We start from the raw sequence: 16,436 nt of genomic DNA on the forward strand, positions 1-16,436 counted from the left end.
CAATGTAGTGCATGTCTCTGCTTTTTCCTCTGATCCATGGTCAGTGGAAAATTACTGATGTCTAACTAAACACATTCAAATCAATGGGTATGTGTGCTGCCTATGGAGAACACATACAGCATACATCCGTGATTCACTAACTTCTGGATTTCACCCGTTTTTAATGTGCATGAAGAGAGACTGAAAAACAACATGCATCATGTCTAGCCATCCATATCTTATTTGAAAGAGAACAGCTGCAGTTGAGTTTTATACACGACGCACAGCGTTTCAGTAACGGCCGTCACACAACATTTTTAGCACCGATGAAAGTCTATGGGGCTATTTGGCCTTTTTTTAATGGCCAGGGAATAGCATGGGACTGTTTTTAACAGCCGCTTAGACAGGAGTGCACCCGTCTAACAGCTGTTAAAAACAAGTACACTAGAACAATGTGGCCTTTTGAGGGTTAAAAAAAAATACCTCATGCACTATGGGGGACATTATTACAGATGGGGGCCAATATAGGGGACATTATTACAGATGGGGGTCACTATGGGGGGCATCATTACAAATGCGGGCCACTATGGAGGGCATTATTACAGATGGGGGCCACTATGGGGGACATTATTACAGATGGGGGCCACTATGGGGGCATTATTACAGATGGGGGCCATTATGAGGGTACTGCAGGGGTTGGGATCTTTATAAAAAAAATAATAAAGCCAATGAATGGCATGTAGCCTAAGGGTGTTGTCATGAACAGCTGTTTGTGGCAGTTTTTGAGCCAAATCCAGAAGTGGATCCAGTATGAAGAGGAAGTATAATTCCTTGCTCTGTATTTCTCACCCAGTTTCAAACATTTCTGGCTCAAAACTAAGTAAAAATACCACAAATGTTTGCGTGTGAAATCACACTCAAATGGAATTTTCCAGGCTTATAATATTGATGACCTATCCTGAGGATTGGTCCTCAATATCAGATCAGTGGGGGTCTGACATCCGGCACCCCCACCGAACAGCTGTATGAAGAGAAGGCACGCGCAGTGCATGGTTGCCGTCTCCTGTCTCTCTTCCTGCTCGTTGCTGCTAGATCGACAGCGTGCAGGAAGAGAGACAAGAGATGGCATCCGCAGATAGTGTGTGCCTTCTCTTCATACAGCTGATCTGCGGGGATGATATTGAGGATAGGTCATCAATATTAAAATCCTGGAAAATCGCTTTAAGGGCACTTTCACGTTATTCACAGTATTGAGATCATCAATTTGCATAAGAAATATAAGCCAGAACAGTTTACTTAAAAAGACCAGCCCTGTATGGAGATTCACTGGAAGAGCTCCATGGTATGGAGACTTATTGGCAATACTCTATGAGGAAACAACATGCACAGAGGTGTATTTGGCTTGAGAACATTCCCTTGTCATGTCTCAAGATGCAGTTAACCCTGTACGTGCATCAAGAAGTGACTTCCCGACAGTTGCAGTACAGGAACGGTGCGCTGATCGGGAGGGTGCAGGAGCTGTGCCAGTCTCCTCAGCCGCAGGGGTCCAGCTCTTCCTGACAGTCGTGCCCCTGCTGTATGCACCAGCATTGGTGAATACACCGATGCCAGCACCAGCAACCCTTTGTATACCGCGCCCAGTGCGGACTGCAGCATGTACAGGGTTTGTGGAGGGAGGAGGCTCCCTCCCCGTCGCCATCGCGTCCCTGCACTGTGGTGGTGGGGGACCAGATGTCTGAGAAGGCAGCCCAATGCCTTCAATAGGCATTGGGGCTGCGTTCTATGGAAACCTGCCCCCTAGGTCTCACAGGCAAGCAGACTGTCAGTGTATTACACTGGTAATACACTATACACTGACAGCCAATGCATTACAATACATAAAAATATCAGATGATCTACCCCGTCAAATGAACGAAGTAAAAAATAAATAAATAAAACTGCACTAAAACAGCCATTATCTGTTCACTTTGCCTTACAAAAAGTATAGTAGGAAGCAATCAAAAAGTACAATATACACCACAATGGTACCACTGAACACGTCACTTCATCCCACAAAAAATTAGCCCCCATACAAGACTATCAGTAGAAAAAGAAAAAAAAAATATGGCTCTCAGAAAATGGCAACACAAAAACAGCATTTTTTTCAAAAATGCTTTTATTGTTTAACATTTTAGACATATTAGGTATTGCCATATCTAATGGCCTACCCCTTCAGGTTAATGTTGTAAAAAAAAGATAAAAAAAAAGATGTCAAAACCTTACAAAAAGCATAATAGCGAGCGGCCAAAAAGTACTATGTACCCCAAAATGGTACCAATGAAAACATCACCTCATCCCATAAAAAATGACACCCCACAAAACAATTGGCAGAATAATAAAAAAAAATTGCTCTCAGAAAATGGTGACACAAATTTTTTTTTATTTTTTTTCAAAAAGTGCTAAAACATAAAAAAAATTATTAAATTGGTATTTCTGTAATTGTATTGACCAGTAGAATAAAGATAATATGTAATTTTCCCCGCACAGTGTTTGCCCAAACCTCAATAACAAATCCCAAAAAGCACCTTTATTATCTTTATTCTGCTTCCTAAAAAGCGATCAAAAAGTTGTATGTACCCCATAATAGAACCAATGATAAAGCTCTGTTGAGAGAAAAATAAAATGTATGGTTGTCAGAAACCATAAACCATTCCACCAAAATCTGCCCTCCAAAAACCATATGGCACTCCTTCTCTTCTGATCACTGCCATGTGCCCAAACAGCAATTTACAACTACATATGGGGTTGGGGTCAAAATGGTCAGTATACCCCTCATTAATACTATGAGGGTTGTAGTTCCCAAAATGGGGTCACTTTTAGGGGGATTCTACAGTGGGTGTACCTTCAAATTACATGGCGCTCAAAAACCATTCCAGCAAAATCGACCCTCCAAAAACCATATGGCTCTCTGTTGAATATTCGTCCCCATTTTCCTTTAAATCTTGTTAAACATATAAAGGGTTAACCAGGTTTGTAAAATCAGTTTTGAATAACTTGAGGGGTGTAGTTTCTAAAATAGGGTTATTTTGGGGGAAGGGGGGGGGTTGGGGTTACCATGTAAGCCCCCCAAAATGACTTCAAAACTCCTTAAAAAAAAGTGGATTTTGGAAATTTCCTTACTAATCAAAAAATTTGCTTCTAAAAATCAAAGCCTTCTAAAAAAATAAAATGACATTCACAAAATTATGCAAACATGAAGTAGACATATGGGAAATGTTACTTAAATAACTACTTTATGAGGTATCGCTATCCATCTGAAAAGCAGAGAAATTCTAATTTGGAAAATAGTGAATGTTTCCAAAATTTTGCTAAATTTTGGATTCTGTTATAAATAAAGGTAATACATATCGACTCAAATTAACCTTTAACATACAAGTACATTGTGTTACGAGAAAACAATCTCAGAATCACTTGGATAAGTTCCAAGCGTTCCAAAGTTATTACCACATAAAGTGACACATATCAGATTTGCAAAAATAGGCTCCGTCAGGAAGGAGGCCTATGGCTGCGTCCGGAAGGTGTTAAACAGTCGCATTTTTGATTCACAAGGATCCACTTCTACACGGTGGCACTAGCAAAATGGTTCTCTTTCCTTGCGAGATAACTCTTTGCAAGAAAATTGTGAAACTCAGAGAGAAAAACTATAAGGCTGGTTTCCCACGCAGGAACATGCGTGATTTTTCCGCGCGAGTGCAAAACATTGTAATGCGTTTTGCACTCGCGTGAGAAAAATCGCGCATGTTTGGTACCCAAACCCGAACTTCTTCACAGAAGTTCGGGCTTGGGATCAGTGTTCTGTAGATTGTATTATTTTCCCTTATAACATGGTTATAAGGGAAAATAATAGCATTCTGAATACAGAATGCATAGTAAACTAGCGCTGGAGGTGTTAAAAAAATAATTATTATTATTTAACTCACCTTAATGCACTTGCTCGCGCAGCCCGGCATCTCTTCTGTCTTCATCTTAGCTGTGTGCAGGAAAAGAACCTGTGGTGACGTCACTTCGGTCATCACATGATCCATCACCATGGTAAAAGATCATGTGACGGACCATGTGATAACCGGAGTGACGTCACCACAGGTCCTTTTCCTGCACACAGCTAAGATGAAGACAGAAGAGATGCCGGCTGCGAGAGCAAGTGGATTAAGGTGAGTTAAATAATTTTTATTTTATTTTTTTTAACCCCTCCAGCGCTATTTTACTATGCATTCTGTATTCAGAATGCTATTATTTTCCCTTATAACCATGTTATAAGGGTAAATAATAATGATCGGGTCCCCATCCCGATCGTCTCCTAGCAACCGTGCGTGAAAATCGCACCACATCTGCACTTGCTTGCGATTTCCACGCAGCCCCATTCACTTCTATGGGGCCTGCGTTGCGTGAAAAACGCAGAAGATAGAACATGCTGCGATTTTCACGCAACGCACAAGTGATGCGTGAAAATCACCGCTCGTGTGCACAGCCCCATAGAAATGAATGGGTCATGATTCAGTGCGGGTGCAATGCGTTCAACTCACGCATCACACCCGCGCGGAATACTCACCCGTGTGAAAGGGGCCTAATGGTAAGATCTGCACCTATTCCTAGCTGGGGCTTACTGATCTAAAATACTTACAAAAAAAGTCGCATTATTTTGAAAACAGACAAAAGTAATCAAATAAAAGACTTGCCTGAGTGGAGAAGGTAAGACAGCCAACACCTCTTTCAAAGAAGCCCAATCCAATCTGATGTAATATTTGAAGTGATGATGAATCCCATATGAATACCATGGGCTGCAAAGAGAAGCTATATTAAAAACTACTCTCTTTATATGGATTGTATGTTAAAGGTAACCTGTCACATTGAATATGGTGTTTAAGCTTTAGGAAGAAAACAACAGAGGACGATGAGCTGAGTAGATTAAGATATACTTTTTGTGAAAAGATTTAGTGTAACTTGCCAATCGGAAGGCAGTGGGAGCCACCTGCCTCTGCTTAACCCCACAGGTGGCAAGATCGCTATTGACCATGGCATTAAATAAGATGGGGGTAGGTTAAATAACTGGGATTGGTGTCATTGCCGATCCCAGTCAGTAGGGCACAAATTACCCTACATATTACACAGCCGTCCCCCTGCCGCATATGGTGCGGGATCAGTGCGTCAGTTCTTTACATCACACGGGTGCAGGTAAGAAGTTGTCCATATCTCGTTTTTGCTGTACTTTTAATGTATAAATTAAGACTTACATAAAAATGTATGCCAACGTATGCAATTTTTGGGTTATCTGTACCTTTTTTAATGCATACGTTTGATGGATGTGCATACGTTTCAATACGTTTGTGCCTTTTTTTTTTTTTTTTTTTAAATGAAGCTTTGATGGCATTATCTGAAAAAAAGATACGTTTAATGGATGGAAAAGTAATGTCTTACATTTCCATCTGTTTGTAAAGGTAAAAAAAAAGTATAAGCATCTATCTATTTTTTATTTTTTTGAAAAGAATGGTATGCTATGTTATTCCATCCTTCAAAAAAAAACATGCAGAAACATAAACATGGAAAAACGGAGTGAAAAGTATGCACTTTTTGAACTATGTTTGCCAAATCATAGTCTGTATGTACGTCAAGGGATATGTTTAAAAGGAAACTGCAGAACTCCAAGTCTTTCATCCATGTTAGTAAAGATTTACAGTATTTACCAAGACATGTGTAATGTTTCAACTACAGCTTGAGAAAGACTGATTGTAGTCAAAACGTTGCACACGTCTTGGAGAAAAAAGCTCCTGGCCTGAACTCCCAGCACTGCTGGGTCACATAGCATTATATTGATTTATGATTCTATGTAACCCTTAGGCCCCTTTCACACGAGCGAGTTTTCCGCGCGGGTGCAATGCGTGACGGGAACGCATAGCACCCGCACTGAATCCTGACCCATTAATTTCAATGGGGCTGTGTACATGAGCGTTGTTTTTCACGCATCAGTTCTGCGTTGCGTGAAAATCACAGCATGTTCTATATTCTGCGTTTTTCACGCAGCCCAGGCCCCAAAGAAGTGAATGGGGCTGCGTGAAAAACGCATTGCATCCGCAAGCAAGTGCGGGTGCGATGCGTTTTTCACTGATGGTTGCTAAGAGATGTTGTTTGTAAACCTTCAGTATTTTATCACGCGTGTGAAAAACGCATCAAAACGCATTGCACCCGCGCGGAAAAAACTGAACGCAATCGCAGACAAAACTGAATGAACTTGCTTGCAAAATAGTGCGAGTTTCACTGAACGCACCCTGAACGCATCCGGACCTAATCCGTCACGCTCGTGTGAAAGAGGCCTTTTAGGCCTCTTTCACACAGGCGTTGCGGTAAAATGTGCGGGTGCGTTACGGGAACACCCGCGATTTTTCCGCGCGAGTGCAAAACATTGTAATGCGTTTTGCACTCGCGTGAGAAAAATCGCGCATGTTTGGTACCCAAACCCGAACTTCTTCACATAAGTTCGGGCTTGGGATCGGTGTTCTGCAGATTGTATTATTTTCCCTTATAACATGGTTATAAGGAAAAATAATAGCATTCTGAATACAGAATGCATAGTAAGATAGCGCTGGAGGGGTTAAAAAATAATAATAATAATAATTTAACTCACCTTAATCCACTTGACCGCGATGCCCGGCATCTCCTTCTGTCTCCTTTCTTTAGGACCTGGGTAAAGGACCTGTGGTGACGTCACTCCGGTCATCACATGATCCATCACATGATTCATCACCATGGTAAAAGATCATGTGATGGATCATGTGATGACCGGAGTGACGTCACCACAGGTCCTTTACCCAGGTCCTAAAGAAAGGAGACAGAAGGAGATGCCGGGCATCGCGGTCAAGTGGATTAAGGTGAGTTAAATTTTTTTTAATTTTTTTTTAACCCCTCCAGCGCTATCTTACTATGCATTCTGTATTCAGAATGCTATTATTTTCCCTTATAACAATGTTATAAGGGGAAATAATAATGATCGGGTCTCCATCCCGATCGTCTCCTAGCAACCGTGCATGAAAATCGCACCGCATCCGCACTTGTTTGCGGATGCTTGCGATTTTCACGCAACCCCATTCACTTCTATGGGGCCTGCGTTGCGTGAAAAACGCAGAATATAGAGCATGCTGAGATTTTCACGCAACGCACAAGTGATGCGTGAAAATCACCGCTCATGTGAACGGCCCCATAGAAATGAATGGGTCGGAATTCAGTGTGGGTGCAATGCGTTCAACTCACGCATGGCATCCGCGCGGAATACTCGCCCGTGTGAAAGGGGCCTTACCGTTCTGGAATGTATTGTATAACACTGACAGCATTATGTTAGTGTCATCTAATACATTCCAGAACTGTTAGGCCCCTTTCACACTGACGAAAATTCCATGCGGGTGCAATGCGCGAGGTGAACGCATTGCACCCGCACTGAATCCCGACCCATTCATTTCAATGGGGCTGTGAAGATGAGCAGTGATTTTCACGCATCACTTGTGCGTTGCCTGAAAAACGCAACATGTTCTATATTCTGTGTTTTTAACACAACGCAGGCCCCATAGAAATGAATAGGTCTGCGTGAAAATTGCAAGCATCCGCAAGCAAGTGCGGATGCGGTGCGATTTTCACACATGGTTGCTAGGAAATGATAGGGATGAAAGCAACCCCGGACCCCATTGAAGTCTATTCACTGTATTATTTTCCCTTATAACAAGTTTATAAGGGAAAATAATAGCATTCTTAATACAGAATGCTTACTAAAATGTGGATTGAGGGGTTAAAAAATATTAAAAAAATTAACTCACCTTATCCAATTGATCGCGCAGCCGGCATCTATCTTCATTCAGCAGGACCTGCGCTGACGACACCGCGCTCACCACATGGTGAGAGCGATTACGTCAAAGGTCCTTTTGCAGGTCCTGAAAGAAAATGCAAGAAGACGATGCCAGCTGGATGATCAATTGGATGAGGTGAGTAAAATTTTGTAATTTTTTTTAACCCTTCAATCCACATTTTTTTAAGCATTCTGTATTAAGAATGCTATTATTTTCCTTTATAACCATGTTATAAGGGAAAATAATAAAATTAATAGAAGAAGTCCAGGTTCGGGTCTGGGTACCACATTCAGTTTCTTACACGCATGCAAAACGCATTGCACTCGCGCGGAAAAAACTGGACATCGGAACGCAATCGCAGTCAAAACTGACTGCAATTGCGTGCCTACTTGTGCAGTTTTCCCGAAATGCACACCCGACGCATCCGTAGCAAATCCGGGACGCCCGTGTGAAAGCGGATGCAGTGCGTGGAGTCCGCTGCATGAAAGTGTCAAGCCCCATTCCGGACAGCAGAGACACGGACTATTAACATAATTAATAATGCTCTGTGCCTCTCTGTGATCTTTTTACTACAAAATCACGGTGACAACTTTATCTGACTGTGATTTTGTAGTAAAAAGATCACAGAGAGGCACAGAGCATTATCAATCATGTTAATGCTCCATGTCTCTGCTGTCCAGAGCGGGGCTTGGCTGTCTTTCATGCAGCAGACTCCACGCACGGCATCCGCTCGTGTGAAAGAGCCCTAAGGGTTACATAGCATCATAAATCAATATAATGCTATTTGACCCCTTGGAGTTCAGGCCGGGTGCCTCGCTGCGAGTCCTCAGCGAGACATTAGCTCATCTGCAAGTGGCCTAACACAGATCAAAGACTTGGAGTGCTGCAGTTTCCTTCAATATACGCACGTTGAGAAAATTGTTGGTACCCTTCCATTAAAGAAAGAAAAACCCACAATGGTCACTGAAATAACTTAAAACTGACAAAAGTAATAATACATAAATCTAATGAAAATCAAGACACTGCTTTTGAATTGTGGTTCAACCAAATAATTACGGTAAGAAAACAAACTAATGAAACTGGCCTAGACAAAAATGATGGCACCTCTAGAAAAGATTGAAAATAATTTTACCATAGGGACATGTTAAACTAAGGTGTGTCCTGTAATTAGCATCATAGGGTGAAAAGTAGTCACTGTGCTATTTGGAATCATGGTGTGTACCACACTGAACATGGACCAAAGAGAGCTAAGGAGAGAGTTGACTCGGGAGGTTAGAATGAAAATTGTAGACAAACATGTTAAAGGTAAAGTCTATATGTATAACCCCCTCCAAACAGATTGTTGTTCCTGTTACTACAGTTGCACATATTATTCAGCAGTCATTGGACATAATATTCAGCAGTTTAAGGGTGTACAGAACTGTAGCAAACCTCCCTGGAGGTTTGCTAGTGTCAGGTCGTATTATCCGTCGCTGTCTCAGACAAAGTGGACTTAATGGAAGATGACTGAGGAGGAAACCACTGTTGAAAGCAAATCATAAAGCGAAACTGGGATTTGCCAAAATGCATATTGAAAGCTTCTGGGAAAATGTCCTTTGGACAGATTAGACAAAACTGGAGCCTTTTGGCAAGTACATTGTACCTACTGTGAAACATGTAGGAGGGTCAGTTATGTTTCTGGGCTGCTTTGCTGCATCTTGCACAGGGTGTCTTGAATCTGTACATGGTAAAATAAAATCTTAAGACTATCAAGGCATTCTGGAGTAAATTGTGCTGCCCAGTGTCACAAAGCTGTCACGTGAGTAGCAAGAGATCTTTGACACTGGCAACACGTGATTTGGTTTGACATGTTTACCTTGTGGATCAATAGGCGTCTGTTGTTTCTGGTACTGACCACACTCTTAACCTCCAGGTGTTGCTATTGTGGTCATTTAACTTTCCCTATTTATAGTTGTCTCTCCCACAATGCTGTGCGGTTTATAGCTTCAGTTGGACCTGTGGATAGCTGGTGTTTGGATCTCGGGTGGGTTCCTGGTGCTGCCATAGCTTCTTGGAAGTTAAGTGTTACCTTTTCCTTTGTATTTTGGCTTTTCTGTGTGTTGCTTTTCTTTGTTGTTTTGTATTAGCCCTTAGGGAGACTACTGTTCATCCTTCCTTTTGGAGGAAAAGGATGTCTTATTCCTGTCATTAGTACCAGGGTCCTTTAGGATTAGATAGGACACTAGGTATTCCTGTGTATGAACTCACCTACCTCTGGGGTCTGTTCATACTGGTAGTTAGGGCTTTGATTACGGTTTCCACTAGGAGGTGTCCATCTTCCTTTCCTAGTTTTCAGGCCTTATTTCCTTTTCTCTTTCCCTCCTATGTTCAGTGTGGGGGTTTCCCTCCCACACTAGAGCGTGACAAAAGCTTGGTTTCATTCACAGGTCATGAGTCCTCCAACAGGATAATGGCCTAAAACACACAGCTATAAACATCCAAGAATCGCTAACAGCAAAGCATTGGACTATTCTGAAGTTGCCTTCTATGAGCCCTCATCTAAATCCAAATATCTGTGGAAGGAGCTGAGGTACAGTATGTAGTATGGAGAAGGCACCCTTAAAACCTTAGACAGCTGGAGCAGTTTGCTTACGAGGAGTGGGCCAAATACCTGGGGACAGTTGCAGAAGTCTCATTAGGGGTTACAGAAATTGCTTGATTGCCTCAAAACCTTGTGCAACAAATTATTAAGTTAAGAGTACCATAATTTTTGTCCAGGCCAGTTTCATTAGTTTGTTTTATAAAGTATTCTGTTAAACCACAATTCAAAAGTAATGTCTGATTTTCATTAGCTGATTTTTAGTACATTTTTTATTTATTATTACTTTTGTCAGTTTCAAGGTATTTCAGTGAACACTGTGGGTATTCCTTTTTTTTTTTTTTTCTTGATCAAAATTAGGGAGCAGAAAGGGGGTAGATCCAGGGAAGAGACACAAAAAAAGAAGCAACAAAGTAAAAAAAAGAAAATGGTCACAGGCAGTTCTCCACAATCCTCTTATGATAAACCAAAAAATCTGAGTAGTTCGCCCAGATCAACCCCAACACAAATTTAATGACAAATGAGGAAATGCTGGCATGTGTGTGCCTCTTACCAACAGAGAAGAGACAGAGGGGCACAGAGATCACAGCGAAGGAGGATTAAACCAGGAGGCAGGAAGGAGCATGGAGGCTAGCATAGGCAGGAGAAGCTCGTGTATTATCCGACACACCAAATCTAGCAGCTCCATCACATAAAGATGCCGGAGCTCAACACGGCGGGTCGAGGAGAGAAGGAAGGCGTGACGCAGCTCCACCCTACGCCATCCCAGCTGATTTTCAGTACATTTTTATTTATTATTATTATTATTATTATTTTTGTCAGTTTCAAGGTATTTCAGTGAACATTGTAGGTACGGTATTTCTTTCTTTAATGTAAGGGTACCAACAATTTTGTCCACGTGTGTAGCATTCACTGGGGCCTATGGGCTAACACTGACTGCACCGCCACCGAACGGAACTCATTACCAGACCAACTAACTGGTAGAGTTGCTTTAACTTTGCTGTAAGGAATACGTTTCAATACTTTTTTACTGCTAACAGCAGCAATTCCCCCGTAGTTGTTCTAAAATTAAAGATGTCCATACAAGGAAAAATAAAAATAAAAGTTTTTTTACCCTGTATGTGCTCCACCAAAATCAATGATTTATGTATACCTACTCTAAAATGATTATAGATTCAGAAAAAAATTCTGGGAATAAAATGTGTTATATTCACAAACTGCTACTTCAAACAAATGAGATGCCTAGAAATGTATTTGGGCTTCTCACCTTACCATCCTTGTCCACTCCAGCTGTTTGTCCAGAGGCCACTTTCACACCATCAGGGTGGACAGCTAGACTATAAGAGTAGTAATGTTGTAGACAGCATGAGAAAACAAAAAAGGTTATTTGCCTTAGAGAATGCTTTAGATCATCTTTTTTCCTTAAGATTTCCTGAACATAAGTTGAATATGGTTTGTCCCAATGCTAGGACCCTTTCTTGATCAGCTGCTGTCTAGAGGGGGCCATACTAGTACATTTTTAGTCTCCTTGCAGCGGTACCATCACAGGAAAAATGAAACTCACTGAAATCAAATAGGCTATTCGCAAAAACAGCCTGAATCCCCCAGGGTGAGAGACAAATTCTTATAGCTGCTCTCCGTTTTGACTTAATAATGGAGGTCTCAAATAAGGGAGCCCAAGTAGCCCAATATGGTATATGGGACTATGTTAACTAAAGCAGACAAACCCTTGTGTGAAATTTGCATTGGCAAACTCATTCCCCTGTTATAGAATACAATCAGCGGATCATTTAAACCAGAGATCCCCAACCACCGGGCTGTGGACCAGTACCAGGCTGTGGATCATCTGGTATGAGCTTGTGAGGAGCTCTGAAGTTAAACGCTGGGGACAGGAACTATGGTCTCTTGTGCTCCGCCATTTAGCCTAACAGGCTGAAGGCTGCTAGGCCTGAGGCCTATGAAGCTGTGCTAAGGTGCAGGATGGTCCTAATGAAATAATCGCAATCTCCTGCAGCGAGTCACAGGCAGCATGAAAATGTCAACTACTGGGGGACTACAAGGCAGTGGTTGGTGCATTATTTACTGGGGCCACTATATGTAAATAGGCACTACTGGGGGGCTATATTTAAAGAGACCACTACTAAGGGTCACTATGTTTAAAGAGGCCACTCCTAGGTGGTGCTATATTTAAAGAGGCCGCTACTGGGGGAGGTTCTATATTTAAATAGGCCCCTACTGGTGGGGCATTATATTTAAGGGGAGCACTATATTTAAAGAGGCCACAACTGGAGGGAACTTTATGTAACAATGCCACTACTGGGGGGCATTATATGAAAAGAAGGCACTAATGGGGGCATTATATGTGAAGAGGGCACTACTGGGGGGCACTATATGTACAGAGGCCACTACTGGGGGGCATTATATGTGAAGAGGGCACTACTGGGGTGCATTATATGTAAAAAGAGACCACTACTGGGGGCATTATATCTACTGGGGCATAAATGGGGATGATTACTAAGTAGGGGCAAAAAAGGCGGTATTAATACTAAAAATAGGTGTTTAGTTAAGGGCCAGTTCACACTGAATTTTTTGCACAGATTTAGGAGCGTTTCTGCCTTAAAATTTGCTCCAAAAAACGAGCTCAAAACAGCCTCCCATTCATTTCAATGGGAAGCAGCATTTGCTTTTTTTTTTTTTTTTACACAGATCTGCTTCAAAAACCTCAAGCTGAAAATTTTGTTTTGTATTGAACCCATTGGTCAAAAAAGCGCATAAAAAAACTGCACGAAAAATCATCTGTTTTTTCGCACTGAAAAAGGACACATGGATTCCATGCTGATTTTTCTAAATCAGTCATGTGAACTGGCCCTTATGCAGAAACAAGTTGAGGTCAGCAGACCTCCTCAGAGCGATCTGTGCAGTTCTGAAAAACAAAGGAAAGAGAATAACTCCAGTCAGAGAAGACGTCACTTAAACTGGGACCTACGGTACATGGGTATGGTCATGGTAGAGCAGTATTATTTGCCTTTAGCGGATTATTATTGGAGATGTTGGACACGGATTCTGTAACATGCATTTTATGGTGTTTTGTTATGTGTGTGATTAGCATGAAAATTGTCTTGCATAAAACAATAAAACCATAAAACTGAAAACTTTGCAATGTAATGTAACTGAAAAACAGTAAAAAAAAAACAGTTTGCTAAGGAAATTTGTCTTTCTGTATGGGCATCTGCAAACTACTACAGAAAGCAGTTTTAGCAGATATCCTGCAGTCAGCCCCTTAATCTTCAGTTGGGGGCTGACTCTTACCTCTCACTGTGCACTAGCATGACCTCACAGTAAAAACAGGAAGTTTGGGAAAGGGGTGTGGCTTAACACTGCATTCACTTTAATGGAGACTTGGAGCTCTGTGAAAAATGAAGAAACTGAAAAGCTTAGCAGCTTCTTACTCCCCTGTGTGTGTACTGTAGGTAAACTATGCAGTACCAGGGCAGTGACACTACACAAAGTGCTACCAAGCTTTCCTGGGTGCTTAAATGTCAAGTTTGCATATATAGGCAGTAGGGATAGAAAGCTGGTTTATAAGTCTTGTGGAGCGACAGTATGCATTCTGTCCAGATAATGGTGCAAACAACCCAGTACCATTTGCCTCGTCCTTGCTCTGATTTTCATACTTGGTGCCTAGGATGGCACCAGCTAGTAATACAGCCCTGTATGTATCATTGCCAAAACAGGGAAATTTTTAGTTGAGCAGTGTAGAAAAGATGGAAAACAACCTCTACAAATATTTAATGGAGGCCAAACTTGGTACATTCTTTCTTTATACACTATATCTATAAATATAATATCAGGACAACTGTAAGAATATACTATATATGTAGTTTGATATCCAGCTACCCAGCTTTCCAAAGCTGCTGAAAGGCAAATCTACCCAATTATGCAGTGAAAAGAGGAATTATCACTTAACAACTGGGCAGATTAGCTATTCTGCTGTATGAAGTATGGATGGTACTATGTATATATACTATCGTTGACACCATAGGCACTGTGGCTGGCACTGTTACCAAATCTATTTTGTTCTATTATTATCTAGGAGATTCCTTCCAACAAAATGGCCACACTCGCTGTGTAGACAAAAGCTATCCAGACTAAACCTAGCCCACTTCTAAGCTTTCTGGTTCACATGCACTAGCATCAGAGGGAGGAAACGAAGGGGGAGAAGACATGACTGCAGCCTAAGAGAAGAATACACTGCTTTTCTACTTTATTTTTCATGGTTGCAATTGTGATGTGTGACAAAACGAGAACAAATAACAAAGACAAATAAGGAGATTGTTACATTTCATTGGCTGTTCTTTTTTTTCGGATTCTGGGTTTAGTGTCCCTTTAAACATTTAAATAAAGCTGATTTTTCTAATGTCCTTAAGGCCAATGTTTACAACAGTTGATCCGCCCTGTCCTTCATACCGCACATCAGTTAACAAAAATAGTAGTGCATGCCCTCATTGTCGCCCATCAAAACTACTGTAATAATATACTTCTCTGCGGTCTCCCACAGTCTCTAGTTCACCCCTCCAATCCACCCTAAACTCTGCGGCCTGAATGATCCACTTCTTTCTTTGTTTCTCCTCCACCTCTTCTCTCTGCCAATCCATTCACTGGCTAATTAAATGGGTTGTCTCATCTTGCCGTTGCTAAGGCAAGATGAGACACAGTCCCAAACACCAGCCGGAAAACAGCAGAGCGCTCCAACGCTAGCTGTTTCAGTAGCTCCCATTGCGGAGTGAGTTCAGTTCAAAATATTAACAAGATACAAGTCTGTCCATAACCTGTCCTTTGCATAGATCTCTAACAAGAGCTCCTATTATATTCCCTTATGTAATCTTCAATTTTCCCAATACCTCCTTTTTCTTTCTCCTCACACCATCACCTACAAAATTTCTAACATGCATCCTCCATACTCTGGAACTCACTACCCCAACACATTAGACTCCCCGCATCTTCCAAACTTTTAAAAGCAACCTGAAAATCCACCTCTTCAGAAACGTCTACAACTAATGATAACTTATGATTATCCTCACCTTGCTTGTAAAGTAAAACAAACAACGAATACCACATCTACAAACCATGATTGTGCTTTATATGCAATTTTAGAGAATGGAGGTTTTGTCACTTTTCTTGTAATAGTGGAAGTTCCATAGTTGGTGTGAAAGCATATGGAAATTATCCAATACATAGAAATGGTTGAAATTTGAAATTGAATTGTAACTAGCTTTACTGATGAAAGTTCTATAATCGAAATCAGGAATTCAACAAATTCAAACCCTACCTGTGGGTCTCTTGCCCACTTCCAAATGTCATTGTCTGACTTACCATCGAACACAGTCGGTGTGCCGTAAAAAGTGGCGCTGAGTTCCACGGTTTACATCACAGATGACTATGACACAAGCAGTGAAGTAGATAACTTCCCCAGACTGCAACATTCGTAGATTACATCTGGAATCACGGCCACGACAGCCATAACTATTGAGGCAGGAACGGTTAAGGATATCTCTGGCCAAATTTAGTGAAAATAAGGTACAAAAGAACAGCGTTAGTTAGGCTAACTTCTCGTCTGACCCTTATATGAAACGCACAGAAGTCTCTTGAATAGCCATACAGTGGCATTTATTGGAATACATTATTTTGCAGTGGGCCACTGTATAGGAAAGCACAGTGAACTTTCTTACACAGTAAAAAATATATATATCCCAATCAATATATCAGTCCAGCAGAGGCTAAAAAGACTGTTGGACCATGTACGGTAAAAGGGGAATATAGATACTTTTGGTGTATGTTAAATATTATGTGATACAGTATTAATTTATACAGTATATATTGTAAAAAAAAACAACTCAATACACACATTACTAACATCATCTATATGAATACACAAAGGAGATGGAAGTTCTGTATGGGTATGTCAAGACCTATAACTGAAGTTTTCCATATATGAAGAGGCAGAAGACATG

The 16,436-nt window shown here is 41.2% G+C and overlaps 1 protein-coding gene across 1 annotated transcript in view; it reads right to left on the reverse strand.

The window, feature by feature from the left end:
• The window catches only part of EML3 (EMAP like 3), a 185,708-nt gene that overhangs the window by 74,283 nt on the left and 94,989 nt on the right, over positions 1 to 16,436 (reverse strand). Inside the window, exons 8-10 of the mRNA XM_040409590.1 lie at positions 15,799 to 15,948; positions 11,693 to 11,762; positions 4,695 to 4,796 (exon numbers count right to left, since the gene is read on the reverse strand). Coding sequence (XP_040265524.1) covers positions 4,695 to 4,796; positions 11,693 to 11,762; positions 15,799 to 15,948 — 322 coding nt within the window. The remainder of the gene's footprint in view (positions 1 to 4,694; positions 4,797 to 11,692; positions 11,763 to 15,798; positions 15,949 to 16,436) is intronic.

The sequence above is a fragment of the Bufo bufo genome, chromosome 10, assembly GCF_905171765.1.
Source record: "Bufo bufo chromosome 10, aBufBuf1.1, whole genome shotgun sequence".
Lineage (NCBI taxonomy): Eukaryota > Metazoa > Chordata > Amphibia > Anura > Bufonidae > Bufo > Bufo bufo.